The following is a 13,498-nucleotide window of genomic DNA, read 5'->3' as shown; positions in this document are numbered from 1 at the left end:
AAGAGACAACATGAAACTTGAAAACATCTCTGCTCTTAGATTCCCAAGGAAGAGAGGAAGCAAAGCATAATGGTGTCACTTGGTCATGGATCTTTAATTGCCAATAGTCACAGAAGAAGAGGGAAGCCACTGGAAGATACACTCCACAAACAAAAGGAAACGCTATTTCCTTGCAGAGGGAGATTGGAAAACAGCTAACGTGGATGGAAGAATGGCTTTTTCTTGGCCAAGCAGAGTCCTGCATCGGCTATGAACAAGTAACACCAACATTTCTGAATCATCTTGGCCTGGCTTAGGGTCCTATGAGACTGAAAAGCAGAATGAACCCAGACGCCCTCCATGAGCAGATCCACCGCCAAAGCATCACAACTCACCCTTCTTCACAGCCACGGTGAGGGTGGTGGTGCTGCTCAGTCCCTGCTGGTCTTTCACTGTTAAACGGAAGTGGTAGGTACCCACCTGCAGACCAGTTACAGTGGCTACAGCTTTGTCAGCATTTTCCATCTCCACTGCGCTGGGGCCTCTATAAAACAGGAAGGTGATTAACAAAAAGCAGGGGGCATGGGATTCTGATCATGGCAGTCATGATATTTGTGTCCTTGTAAATGCTTCTTTTTACAGCTATAATAGAAACCAATTACAGAATTCTAAGATAGCTTTTTATTCATTAATTTTACAGCTATAATATATACCATCTAGAGAATTCTAAGATAACATTAGTTTAGCGTAAGTCATAAGCTAAAGCCTATTTCAGACGAAGCCTGCTAAATTCCTAAGAAGAGGTTTTGTTTTATTTTTTTTTGAATTGAGCTGTCGGTGAAATGATCTATCGTTGGAAAATGGAGCCTTAGGAACTACTCCTATTTCTTCTTTGAATAAAATTAGGTTAAATCCTCACCTATCCTTAGGGAGAGGATGGAGGAGGAGGGAATGAGCCAGATAGCCATCTCCTAAAACAGGAATTACAGCGTAGTCATTAAGGTTGTGGGCTTCACAATCAGAAAGACCCAGGTTTGAGTCCCAGCTCTTTCTCTTACTCTCTGGGCAACTATAGACCGGTGATCTCCCTAGTCTCTGCAAGCCTCAACTTCTTTACGTTTAAATGGGAATAGTATTCTTTACCTCTTAATAATTGATATACGAGTCTATGAGATTAAGCATGTAAAGCACAGAAAACTTTAGATAACACAGGTATTCCCTTAAAATCTGCACTTATGTTGTCTACACTCACTGCAGATGGTTTGAGTGAGTGTAGACAAGAGGCCTCATGAGGACCACATCCAGGTTTCCGGCACCTCATGAAGCTCACCTGACACCAAGACTGCTCTGTCCACCTGCCCCAGCTCCACCTCTCTGCACTGCCACTGAACGTCTATCGTGTCCATCCCCACTTGACATATTCTTCAATCAACAGAGCCCTGCTACTTCTAGAAACATGCTTAAGTCCTGACTTTTCAACAAGCCCAAGTTGATGGTTTAATTTAGTCCCTCCAGAGAAGGGGTAATATCAGCATTCAGCCATGGGTGTGAACCCAGCAGCTCGGTAACAAGATGAACTACCTGACATGCTCCCAGTGGTAGAAAACAATGCCGTGGTCATCACTGCTCCGGCTCCCATCCAGGGTAGTGCTCTCCACTGGGAAGACCAGCTCCTTACTGGGGCCAGCCACAGCTACTGGAGGCCTGTTGTTTTCTGGAATTACAGAAATGGTATGAAAAAGTATTCTCTCTTTGCATTAAGTCTGCCATTCCCTTATTTTTTGATTTAAGCAAATTACTCATTTTCAGGCTGGCAGCTACTAGAGCATGCAGTGACCTTTGGGAATCCTGGGGTGACACCCTGTGGTCTCCTAGCTGACCCAGGAGTTAAATATTCTAAGTTTGAGACTGGGGTTACAGGCAGCAAAAAATACTGTTCTCCAATATATACATCTTTGGTTTCTTTAAAAAACTTGAAAGTCAATTGGGATGTCATCTAGTTTTTATGTCTCACAAGACTCTTCTTTCTGCAACAGAGAGAAGGAAAGGAAAGAAGGATGGGAGAAGAGAGAAAGAAAGAGAAGGGAAGGGAAGAAGGATTGGAGAAGAGAGAAAGAAAGAGAAGGGGAGGGGAGAAGGATGGGAGAAGAGAGAAGCAAAGGGAAGAAGGATGGGAGAAGAGAGAAAGAAAGAGAAGGGGAAGGGAGAAGGATGGGAGAAGAGAGAAGCAAAGGGAAGAAGGATTGGAGAAGAGAGAAAGAAAGAGAAGGGGAGGGGAGAAGGATGGGAGAAGAGAGAAGGAAAGGGGAGAAGGATGGGAGAAGTGAAGGAGGAAGGACAGGGGGAGATGGGGGGGACAGGTAGGAAGGCAGGCAGGAAGGAAGTTGACGTCAACGTAAAAAAACCTACTTTGTTAGATAGGGCTCACTTTCTTTTTGCCCCAGTGCCGAACACAGTACCTGATAAATAACAAATGCTCAAAACACTTTGGTTAAATGCTGAACAAAAGCAAAAGATATAATATAATAATATATATAATACAGTGAGTGTAGACAACATAAGTGCAGATTTTAAGGGAATACCTGTATTATATATAATATAATAATATATAATAGTATCACTGATATTACCATTGATATAAATAGGAAAATTTCTGTTAAAAAAAGTCATGTAGTCAAAAACTGAGGCAGCCATTACTCAACGTCTGGACCAGGTCCCAGCCTCACTGTCCTACTCAGTAAAGCTCAGCGGTTTCCCATTGCCCTTAGGATAAAATATTTTCATGAACATAATTTACAAAGCCAGTGACAGAGAGCCCCTGCCTCTCTCTCCAGATCACCTGTTGTCATTCTGATCCCTGCCCCTCACAATCCCATATCCTCACCTCTTTCTCTCCCTCCAGTCACACTAAATTCCTTTTAGTTCTTTGAACTCCCAGGCTCTCTCTCATCCCATGGCCTTCACGCATACTGTTCCCACTGCCTAAAAACGCTTCCTCTTGTCCTTCGCTCCCCACCCTTCACCCTCTTTACCTGGCTAACTGCAACTCATGCTTCAACCCTTAGTTCATGTAAGAGCTCTTTGCAGACACCTCCAGCCCAGGTAGGTGCCCTCTCTGTGGGCTCCCCTGGTACCCTGTCCTTCCCCTAGAAAAGCACTGATCATGTGGTTTTATGTGTACTGGCTCATGAGTCCTGTGAGGGCAGAAGCCAAGTCTATCTTCTTTCATTCCATATCCCCAGGGTCTAACTAATAGCACATATTACATATTAGCTGAATAAATCAATGAAAAAATAAATGCACTGTCTCTAAGTTGAGTAGATTCTCAGTTGCCAGGACACTGGACAGTTTCTGGGACTAGCAGGCATCTTCTAGAACAGTTCTAAAGCTAAGACCATTGTCAAGCAAAAGCCTAACTACTCTTAAGGTTATTTAAATCTGGAGGAAAGCAGAGTCCTGGGTTTTCATAAAAACATTAATGGACTTTGAACTGAACTGTAGTCAATTCCCCCAAATCTGGCACAGCCATCTGAGTACCAAGCCACACATAACTAGCAGCCTCTTCAGGAATCCTCTGGAGACCTTCAGCAGAGTGGGACATGGCATAAGAGCTCAAAAGTGACTCTGAGGATGGCTCTCAGTTTGTCTTTCATACCCTGGTTTAGAAACACAGTCAAGACGTGATTCAGAACTGCAAAAGAAAATTGGCTTTATATTAAGATTCAGCTCCTGGAGCCCTGATTTCTCAATAGTTCAGATTTAGAGAATTTGCACCATATTTGGCCTAGCTGAAGCCCAGAAGCCCAGGTGTCATTTCAGCTTTAATCTCTGGGGCCAAATCCCTTTTCCATCTCACCTACCAGGCTGGACAATCACAGTGACCACAGCAGTGGATTGTTGCCTAGAAGAATCTGTCACCATCAGCTGAAACGTATAATCTCCTTCCTGCATTGCAGACAAATGAAGGTATGGCGTCTCTACTCCCTAAGTAATAGCAAAAATGAGAAAGAAAAGAAAAAATATTAAAGAAGCAGAAGTAATTAGTATGACATAATGAAAAACTAACAATTTTACTAAAAATAAAGACCCTGCTTGAAAAAGAAATGTGTGTGCCCCAGGAAATATGATCTAAAGTTCACTGTGTGTCCTCATAGACTATTGAAGGAGTATAAATTAACACAGACTTCTTAGAAAGCAGTCTGGCAACATCCACTCAACTGTTAAATGAGTACACTCTTCAACTCAGCAATTCTTAGTATCTACACTAGAGAAATGCCCATGTGCACAAGGAGGATGTGCACATGGATGCTGACTGAAGCATTGCCTGAAATAGCAAAAAATGAAAACAATCTAAATGTTCATCAACAGAGGAATGGCCAAACCCACCCCAATACACAATGGGATGCTAGTTTAAAAGAATAACGTAGATTTATAAATAATAAAATGGAAAGACGTCAAAGACATATTATGAAGCAAAAAAAGAAAGTCACGGAACAATGCAGACAGTGTGATGGATATTGCTACATGCACACATACGCACATATAAACACAAAGAAAAGATTCCAGAAGTACACACATTAAACTGAGAAAAGTGATTATCTCCAACAAGGGGACGTCAAGGTGTATTTGGGGACTTGGGTGAAGTCAAGGTGTATTTTTACTTTATCAGGATTTATTTGAACTTTTTTTTTTACCACAAGAAGCAATTCATGTATTACTCTTATAATCAAAAATAAATTTTTCAATGAGGCATTTTTTCAGTTGAGTATATAATAGCTAACTACTTGTTGCCTCCAGGTTAATACGCTTTCATTTTGTTGCTGCTGTGTTGTAGGTAACATTTCCAATTCTTGCCTATGTTTGAAGTTCATGGCATCATGAAAAGAATTTTTAATTTTAAGTCCTATTATAATTTGTCTACTTTTACAGATCCCCAAATTGTCTAAAGATAAATGTATCCGCATGTATTTTTTACAGATTTTAATGGAAAAAGAAAACTGATAGGAAATCAATTGTGTTATAACAAGGGGAACTTATGAAATTTGAAATGCATACTTTTAAGAACTTTTTAAAAAGTGCTTTTACCTACTTTAACTAAATAGAGCACAGCACTGATTTTCTGAAAAGTTCTATAGAGAAAGTATTAGTTCCTATTAGTTGGCTCAAAATTAATACGGTTACATGAATGCTTATGCGCACAATAAAAAGGAACGTTGCAGCAGATGGGAACTGAACAGACTAACACCTTTCACTGAGCACCCCGAAGCAGCCATATGTTTCTGGTTTAAGCGCACAGGCTTCCGTGACCTTCCCCAGTAAGGAGCACAACCTCAGAAGGCGGCCTTGCACAATTTTTAGACTAACGTAAAAGGTCTAGTTTACAGAGCTCATCTTTGTGATGGCCCCAGTTAATCAAAAGCATCAGCCCTTTTGACATCTTGATTAATCAATCACAAGTCAATACCATCGTGACTGTGGATAACCTTAGAGCATCTGCAGCAGATAGGCAAGCGTGGAGAGCAGCAAGGCTAGCTCTGTGGCCCTGCACGAGTGACTTCCTTTGGATACGTGTCAATTAGACATGGATGAAATCTGGAGCACATCTTTGGGCACATAACTCTCAATAATTAAGGGAAAGAAAATTTGGAATATTTTTTAACCAAGGAAATACAAAACATCCCCTCTTCCTGTGTTGTATCTAAACCCCCCGGAATCAGAATTATTAATATAACAGAAGAAAACATAGCCCTTGCCGCAACCCTTAGGCAGGGAGGGACACTACACCTAGAGCTCTTCGAGGACATCTAGAGGACTCACAGCTCTTTCAAGCTCCATAAACACAATGAGGCATTTTTAATTATCATAATTGTAAAATACTTTTCAGAAACATCAGAAAGTAAAGGAGATAAGTTTTCATGGAATGTCTGATTTCATCATAAATACTAATGAGAAATTTATCTTGGACTGGTGAGATGGAGTTTGAAGGAGAAGAGAAGGGTGGCAATGTAAGGTCCTTTTTTTTTTTCACTAAACTCTCAAATAATAACATAACTGCAAAAATATCAAGCTGGTTAGCAACAAAAACAAATAGTTCTGGCCATCCCCAAGAGAAGAATAAGCAAACAGCTCACACACACAGCAAATTTCCAAGGTTATTATGTCTTTACACAAATATATTTAACACTTGAACAAATCAAAAGTTGAATACAAAAAGCTCTTAAAAAGAGACCACTGGATACAGAAAAGACAGGACAGAGTTTCTAAAAATAGGAGAAACAAAATAAGGAAGAATTTTCTGATAATGAGGTTTAGATTAGATTATTTCTAAGGTTTCTCCTAACACTAAAATAATATTTCTGTAGCAATGTTGGGTCAGAGTTTTCCCAAACTAACCTCAAGGCTAAGTTGTCAACACAGGACCCACTTAGCTACTACTCTGTGCTTAGACAGAGTGGGTGAGGGGCAGTGATGTCAACTGGAAGATTGTGAGTTTAGGAGCTCTTCTAACAATTGTGATATATCAGGCAACTTTATAAAACATATTTTCTGAATTCAACTATCCCCCACGAATTAATACTTGATAGATAGATAGATGTGTGGATAGACGGATGGATGAACAGATGGATGGAAGGAGAGACAGGCAGATAGACAGAGACAAAAGTCCGAAGGCAGGATGGAGAACTTGCCTGCATGGCCACCTCTTTGCTCTCACTCCCGGGGCCCAGGGACCACTCATAGAGGACAATCTGGTGATCATCACTGCTCTGGTTTCCATTCAGAGTGATGGAGTTTTGGGGCAAAGTTATGGTCTGATTTGGTCCCGCATTGGCAACTGGTGGATGGTCCACAGCACTGTTGACTATTAGGGCTGCAATTGTGGAGTTACTGGCTCCATCTGAGTCTGTAACAGTCAATCTACAAAAAGGAGAGGAAGGCATTACTCTGCAAAAACATGCCAAATCTTAGGACAGGTGGTCAATTTGCCTTAAGTCTGCCCACATTTCTCAGAACAATTTAGAACAGGTGTAAAGAGAAATTTGGGTAGGAAGCTGAGAAAAGAACAGAGACCTGAGGATATTATTTTTATTTGTTGCTGTTGGTTTATTTGTTTTTAGCTAGCAATATAGTCACACGATAGAGTTTTATCTTTTTTTTTAATTTTTTTTTTTGAGGAAGATTAGCCCTGAGCTAACTACTGCCAGTCCTCCTCTTTTTGATGAGGAAGACTGGCCCTGAGCCAACATCCGTGCCCATCTTCCTCTACTTTATACGTGGGACGCCTACCACAGCATGGTATGCCAAGCAGTGCCATGTCCGCACCTGGGATCCAAACCGGCGAACCCCAGGCCGCCGAGAAGCAGAATGTGGGAACTTAACCACTGCGCCACCGGGCCAGCCCTAGAGTTTTATCTTATATGAGTCTCTGATGAGTCTTTGAGATGGTGGGTGAAGAAACCATCCTCAGCCAACACAGAAGCCTCCCTCTAATAGCTGAGACTAAGAACGTATCAGGTTTAAGTCCTGCCCTCAGGTCTGAGCATGTAGAGACAGTAAATCACTCACGAATTTTCAGCAACAAAGCCTTTCAATTTTTTTATTCTTTTCTAGAGGACTTACTGTAATTATGTTTTCAGGACACTCCTTGCAAAGCAATTTTAGGATTAAGCACTTTCAAATACAAATGATACTCAACCTCCACAAATAAACAACAAAGAGAAGTGCATTGACCCTCCCACAGTAAACTCACTCCTGATGTGGTAATTGGATCGGTGACATAAGGTCACTTCCAGGGTAAAGATGTTAGTTCGGAGCAGTGACGAATGCTAGCCAGGTGTAAATAGGCATATGAGAATGAAGCTACAGAAAGATCACAGGCCTTATTTGCAGGTGAGGTACGCAGACAGAGGGCCCATGTATTCCGAGCTTCCTTTCACACTATCCCACATACTCTGCACCACCAAGATACAAACTCCAGTCCTGGCTCTGACAGCAAACCAAACACCTAAGGTCCTTCCTCCTCAACCAGGCTGATCAGGACAGATTCTGGGCCCGTTAAGGGAATTTCTTCCTGGTAAAATGCGGATAGCAGCAGTAATCTGCCTCAACCAGCCAATGAAGAGTAATTAAATAAAAATGAATCAAAAGCACCTTATAAAGTGGCATTTCATTATATATAAATTTTACCCCAATAAATAAGTAAAGTGCTATAAAGAGACTTTTAATAACTTTTCTGAAATCCCCTGAGGTCTTTATACCATAAAGTTCCAACCAGTGGATTTAGCAAACCCTCAGATAAAAAGTGGACAATAATTTGCCAACACGTATCAAACTCCTTAAAATATACAGGCCTCTGACCCAGAAATTTTACTTGTACTCCAAAATTTAACTGTAAGGATGTTCACCCAGACATTGAATAATGGGGCTGAATTAAGAAACTATGATGTACCAGCACAGCATTAAACATGATGCTGCAGAATATTTAATGACATGGATATTCACGATAAATGGGGAATCTAAAAACAGACCCACACATCTAGGAAAACTAGATATAGGAGAGATGTGGCCTTGTAGAAGGAAAGGATAGATTAGACAATAAATAGTACTGGGACAATTGGCTGATTATCCATATGGGGAAAAAACTTGGATCTAACCATGGAAGGTATACAATTAATTCTAATTTAAATGTGAAAGACAAAATTTTTAAAATTATAGAAGGTAGCCTGCAAAAAGTCCTATACATTTTGATCCAAGTAAGAAAAAAAATGTTTTACGTTTATGTATGTATAGAAAAAGCACCATAAACATAAATACCATACTGTTAAGGGTGTTTATTTTTAGGTAGTGGAATTACGGGAGGTATTTAATTTCCTTCTTTATGCTTACATATATTCTGTTTTTATTTTTATGGCAAACATGCGTTATTCTTATTATAAGAAGAAAATATTATTCTTTTAACTCCTACATTGTCACTTGTCTCTTGAAACCTGTATTTCTTCTGGATCAAGCTGTGACAGTCAAGGTGGTAAACTAAAAACAAACACACGAATACCTCACCAAAGAAGATATACTAATGGCAGGTAAGCACATGAAAAGATGCTCCACATCATGTGTCATCAAACAAACGGAAATTAAAACAACAATGAGATACCACCACACACCTATTAAAATGGCCAGAATCTGAAACACCAAATGCTGACAAGGATGTGGAGCAACAGGAGCTCTCATTCATTACTGATAGGAATTCAAAATGGTACAGCCACTTTGGAAGATAGTTTTGCAGTTTCTTACAAAACTAAATGCACTCACCATACTATCCAGCAACCATGCTCTTCGGTATTTACCGAAAGGGGATGGAAACTTATGTCCACACCAAAATCTGCACGTGAATGTTTATGGCAGCTTTATTCACAATTGCCAAAACTTGGAAGCAACCAAGATGTCCTTCAGTGAATGGATAAATAAACTGTGGGACATCCGGACAATGGAATATTACTCAGAGCTCAAAAGAAATGAGCTATCAAGCCTGAAAAGACATGGAGGAACCTTAATCGCACATTGCTACGCAAAAGAAGTCAATCTGAAAGGCTACATACTGTATGATTCCAACTATCTGATACTCTGGAAAAGGCAAAACTATGGAGACAGTAAAAAGATCAGTGGTCGCCAGGGGTTGTGGGGGAGGGAGGGATGAACAGGCAGAGCAGAGAGGATTTTTAGGGGAGTGAAAATATGTATGAAATTATATGTATGATATTATAATGATAGACATCTATCATTATACATCTGTCCAAGCCCATAGGATGTACAACAGCAAGAATGAACCCTAAGGACTTTGGATAATTATGATGTCTCAATATAGGTTCATCCTTGGTTTAAAAAAATGTACCATTCTGGTGAGTGATGTTGATAATGGGGAGGCTATGCATGTGTGGAAGCAGGGGGCATTAGGAGATCTCTGCATCTTCCGCTAAATTTTGTTGTAAACATAAAACTGCTCCAAAAAAACAAAGTCTTAAAAACCAAATAAACACACACGAGCACTGGATGCTCCATGTGGCTGTTCATTCTGCCTCCACAGAGCCTATAGATTCTCAGGGATCCACTCTTACTAATAAAACAAGCTTGCAGAGCTAGGTAAATTTCTTCTTTTTAATTGTGGTAAAGTACAGATAACATAAAACTCACCATTTAAACTTAAACTTAAAAAGTGTACAATTCAGTGGCATTAGGATATTCTCATTGTTGTGCAACCACCAGGGCTGCCCATCTCCAGAATTTTTCATCAACCCAAATCAAAACTGTACCCATTAAACACTACCTTCCCATTTCTCCCCTCCCTCCACCCCATGGCAACCACTATTCTGCTTTTTCTCTCTATGAATTTGGCTACCCTAGGTACCTCATATAAGTGGAATCATATGATGTTAGTCCTTTTGTGAGTGGTTTCATTCACTTAACCTAATGTCTTCAAGGTTCATCCATGTTGTAGTATGTGTCAGAATTTCATTTTTTAAGACTGAATAATATTCCATTGTATGTATATATCACATTCATCCAGTGATGGACATTTGGGTTGTTTCAACTTTTGGCTGTTATGATTAATGCTGCTATGAACATTGGTGTATGCTCTAGACTGAATGTTTGTGTTGTCCTAAAACTCATATGGTGAAACCTAATCCCTAGTGGTTGGTATTTGGAAGTGGACCCTTCGGGAGGTGATTAGGTCTTGAGGGCAGAGCCTTCCTGAATGGGATTAGTGCCCTTATAAAAGAGACCTCAGAGGGATCCCTCACCCCATCCGCCATGTGAGAAGATGGCTGTCTATAAACCAGGAAGTGGGCCTTCATCAGACACCAAATCTGCCAGTACCTTGACCTTGGACTGCCCAGCCTCCAGAAATATGGGAAATAAATTCTGTCATTTATAAGCCAATTTAAGTTGTTATAGTAGCCTGAATGGACTAAGACAGTGTAAAAGTATCTGTTCGAGTCCCTACTGTTGATTCTTTCGGGTAGATACCTAGAAGTGGGATGTAGACACGTTAACTCTAATTCTATGTTTAACTTTTTGAGGACTTGCCAAACTTTTCTACAGCAGCTGCACCATTTTGCATTCTACCAGCAATGTGCAAAGGTTCCTATTTCTCCATATCCTCACACACATTTGTTATTTTCCACTTTTTAAATAATAGCCATCCTAATAGGGTAAATTGCTTCTTACCGCTGAGATTTCAAATAAACCAAAACAGAAGTTGTTACAACCTGAGTAAAATCTAAAGCGCTCTAGAGCACCTCCATGGATTTTTTAGTCGAAGATGAATCCAGTCAGATGCTGGAGAGTTTCTTAACCTGGCCAGACTGCAGAGGATTCATAAATACATATATATGGGCTCCTTCTCTGAAATCATCAGCTTCTTAAAGGGGTATTTGAGACTTAAAATTATCGAAAGCCAAAATGTATGGGACACAGCTAAGCAGTACTTAAAGGAAAATAACAACTTTAAAAACTTTATAAGTTTTTAAGGAAGATCTAATATGAAAGACCCAAGATTCTACTCTAAGAAGTTAGAAGAAGAAGTGCAAAGTAAAGAAGTGTAAAAGTAAATAGAAGTAAAGAGATAATAAAGATAAGAGCAGAAATCAACAAAATTAGAACACAAACAAATTAATACAGCTTTAGTTAGGGGTTCTTTGAAAAGATAAGCAAAATTAACAAACCCCTTAATTAGACGGATCAAGAGAAAAAGAGAACACAAACTACCAATATTGGAAATGAAAAAGGGGTTATCACCATAGATCCTACTCGCATGAAAGCAAAATATAAAAATACTATGAACAACTTTATGCCAACAAATTTGACAATTTAGATGGATTAGACAAATTTCTTGAAAAATACAACTTACCAAAAACTGATGCAAGAAAAAAACCAGAAATCTAAATAGCCTTACATCTACTAAAGAAATTTAATTTGTTATCAAAAAATTTCCCTAAAAGAAAACTCCAGACCCAGATGATTTTACTGGTGAATTCTATCAAACATTCACTGAAGAAATACCACCAGTTGTTCACAAATGTTTCAGAAGATAGAGAAGGATGGATCACTGGCCAGCTTGTTTTATGAGGCCAGTATAATCCTTACACCAAAACTTGAAAAAGGCATTGCAAAAAAGAAGAGAAAGGCATAGATTAATATCTTTTGTGAAGATAGACACAAAGATCCTTACCAAAATATTAGCAAGTTGAATCCAATGCTATATAAAAAGGATATAATGACCAAATAGGGTTTATCCCATGAATGCAAGGTTGATTTGACATTCAAAAATCTCACAATACTTAAAAATAACTCAAAACATCTCTTAGATCTAAACCTAGAACTATAAACCTTATAGAAAAAAACATAGGAAAAAAATCTTTGCAATATTGGGATAGACAAAGGTTACTTAGATAGAACACAAGAAGCATGAAACAGAAAAAAAAAAACTGATAAATTACACAATAAAAATTTTAAACTTTTGCTCTTTGAAAGACACCATTAAGAAAACAAAAAGTCATACTGGGAAAAAATATCCATGGCACATATATAAAATGTAGGGCTTGTTTCAGAATGTATAAAGACTCTTACAACTAAATAAGACAAACAACTGCAATTTTTAAAATACAAAAAAGACCTGAACAGATATTTCACAAAAGAAGTTATATTATGGGTAATAAGCACCCGAAAATATGCTTAATATCATTGGCCATCAGGAAAACGCAAAGTAAAACCATAAGAAGATACCACCCCCCAATAAATTAGATAAAATTCAAAAGACTGACCACACCAAGCATTGGTGAGAATGTAGAGCTCTCAGACACTGCGAGTGGGAATGCAAAATGGTACACTCACTTTGGGAAAGAGTTTGGCAATTTCTTAAAATGTTAAACATAAACTGACCATAGGACCTAGCCTTTCCACTCTTGGATATTTACCCCAGAAAGATGAAAATATTTGTCCATACAAAGACTTGTACACAAATCTTCATGGCAGCTTTATTTGTAATAGCTCAAAGCTGTAAACAATCCAAATGTCCAGACTAGCTGAAAGGATAAATAAATTGTGCTATATCCATACATTGGAATAGTACACAGCAATCAAAGGGAACAAACTATTGATACAGACAACAACATGATGAATCTCAAAATCATTTACTGAATGAAAGAAGCCAGGCAAAAGGTTTACATACTGCATTATTCCATTTATATAAACTTCTAGAAAGTATAAAATAATTTAAAGCAACAGAAAGCAGGTCAGTGTTTGCCCAAGGACAAGAGTGGAGGGAGAGATGGATTGCAAAGGGGCATAAGGAAAGTTTTGGGGATGATGGAAATGTTTATTATCTTGATTGTGATGATGGTCTCACAGGCGTATACATATGTCAAAACTCATCAAATTTTATACCTTAAATATGTGCAGTTTAATAGACTTCAGTTATACCTTAAAAAGTTGTAAGAAAAAGATAAGAAACAGACAATTCTGACTC

At 39.0% G+C, this 13,498-nt stretch overlaps 1 protein-coding gene across 4 annotated transcripts in view; it reads right to left on the bottom strand.

Annotated features, from left to right (window-relative positions):
• Positions 1-13,498, bottom strand: part of KIAA0319 (KIAA0319 ortholog) — a 94,311-nt gene that overhangs the window by 23,035 nt on the left and 57,778 nt on the right. For 3 of the 4 annotated variants that reach the window (XM_070515561.1, XM_070515562.1, XM_070515563.1), the window contains 4 exons: positions 6,662-6,894; positions 3,840-3,959; positions 1,561-1,693; positions 375-523 (listed from right to left, as the gene is read on the bottom strand). In XM_070515561.1, coding sequence (XP_070371662.1) covers positions 375-523; positions 1,561-1,693; positions 3,840-3,959; positions 6,662-6,894 — 635 coding nt within the window. Of the gene's footprint in view, positions 1-374; positions 524-1,560; positions 1,694-3,839; positions 3,964-6,661; positions 6,895-13,498 lie in introns of all 4 variants that reach the window. The other variant, XM_044777015.2, reaches the window with a different exon arrangement.

Source organism: Equus asinus, chromosome 8 (assembly GCF_041296235.1).
Source record: "Equus asinus isolate D_3611 breed Donkey chromosome 8, EquAss-T2T_v2, whole genome shotgun sequence".
NCBI classification, from domain to species: Eukaryota; Metazoa; Chordata; class Mammalia; order Perissodactyla; family Equidae; genus Equus; species Equus asinus.
Note: the sequence above shows the minus strand (reverse complement) of the source record. Positions and strands in the feature narration are given on the sequence as shown.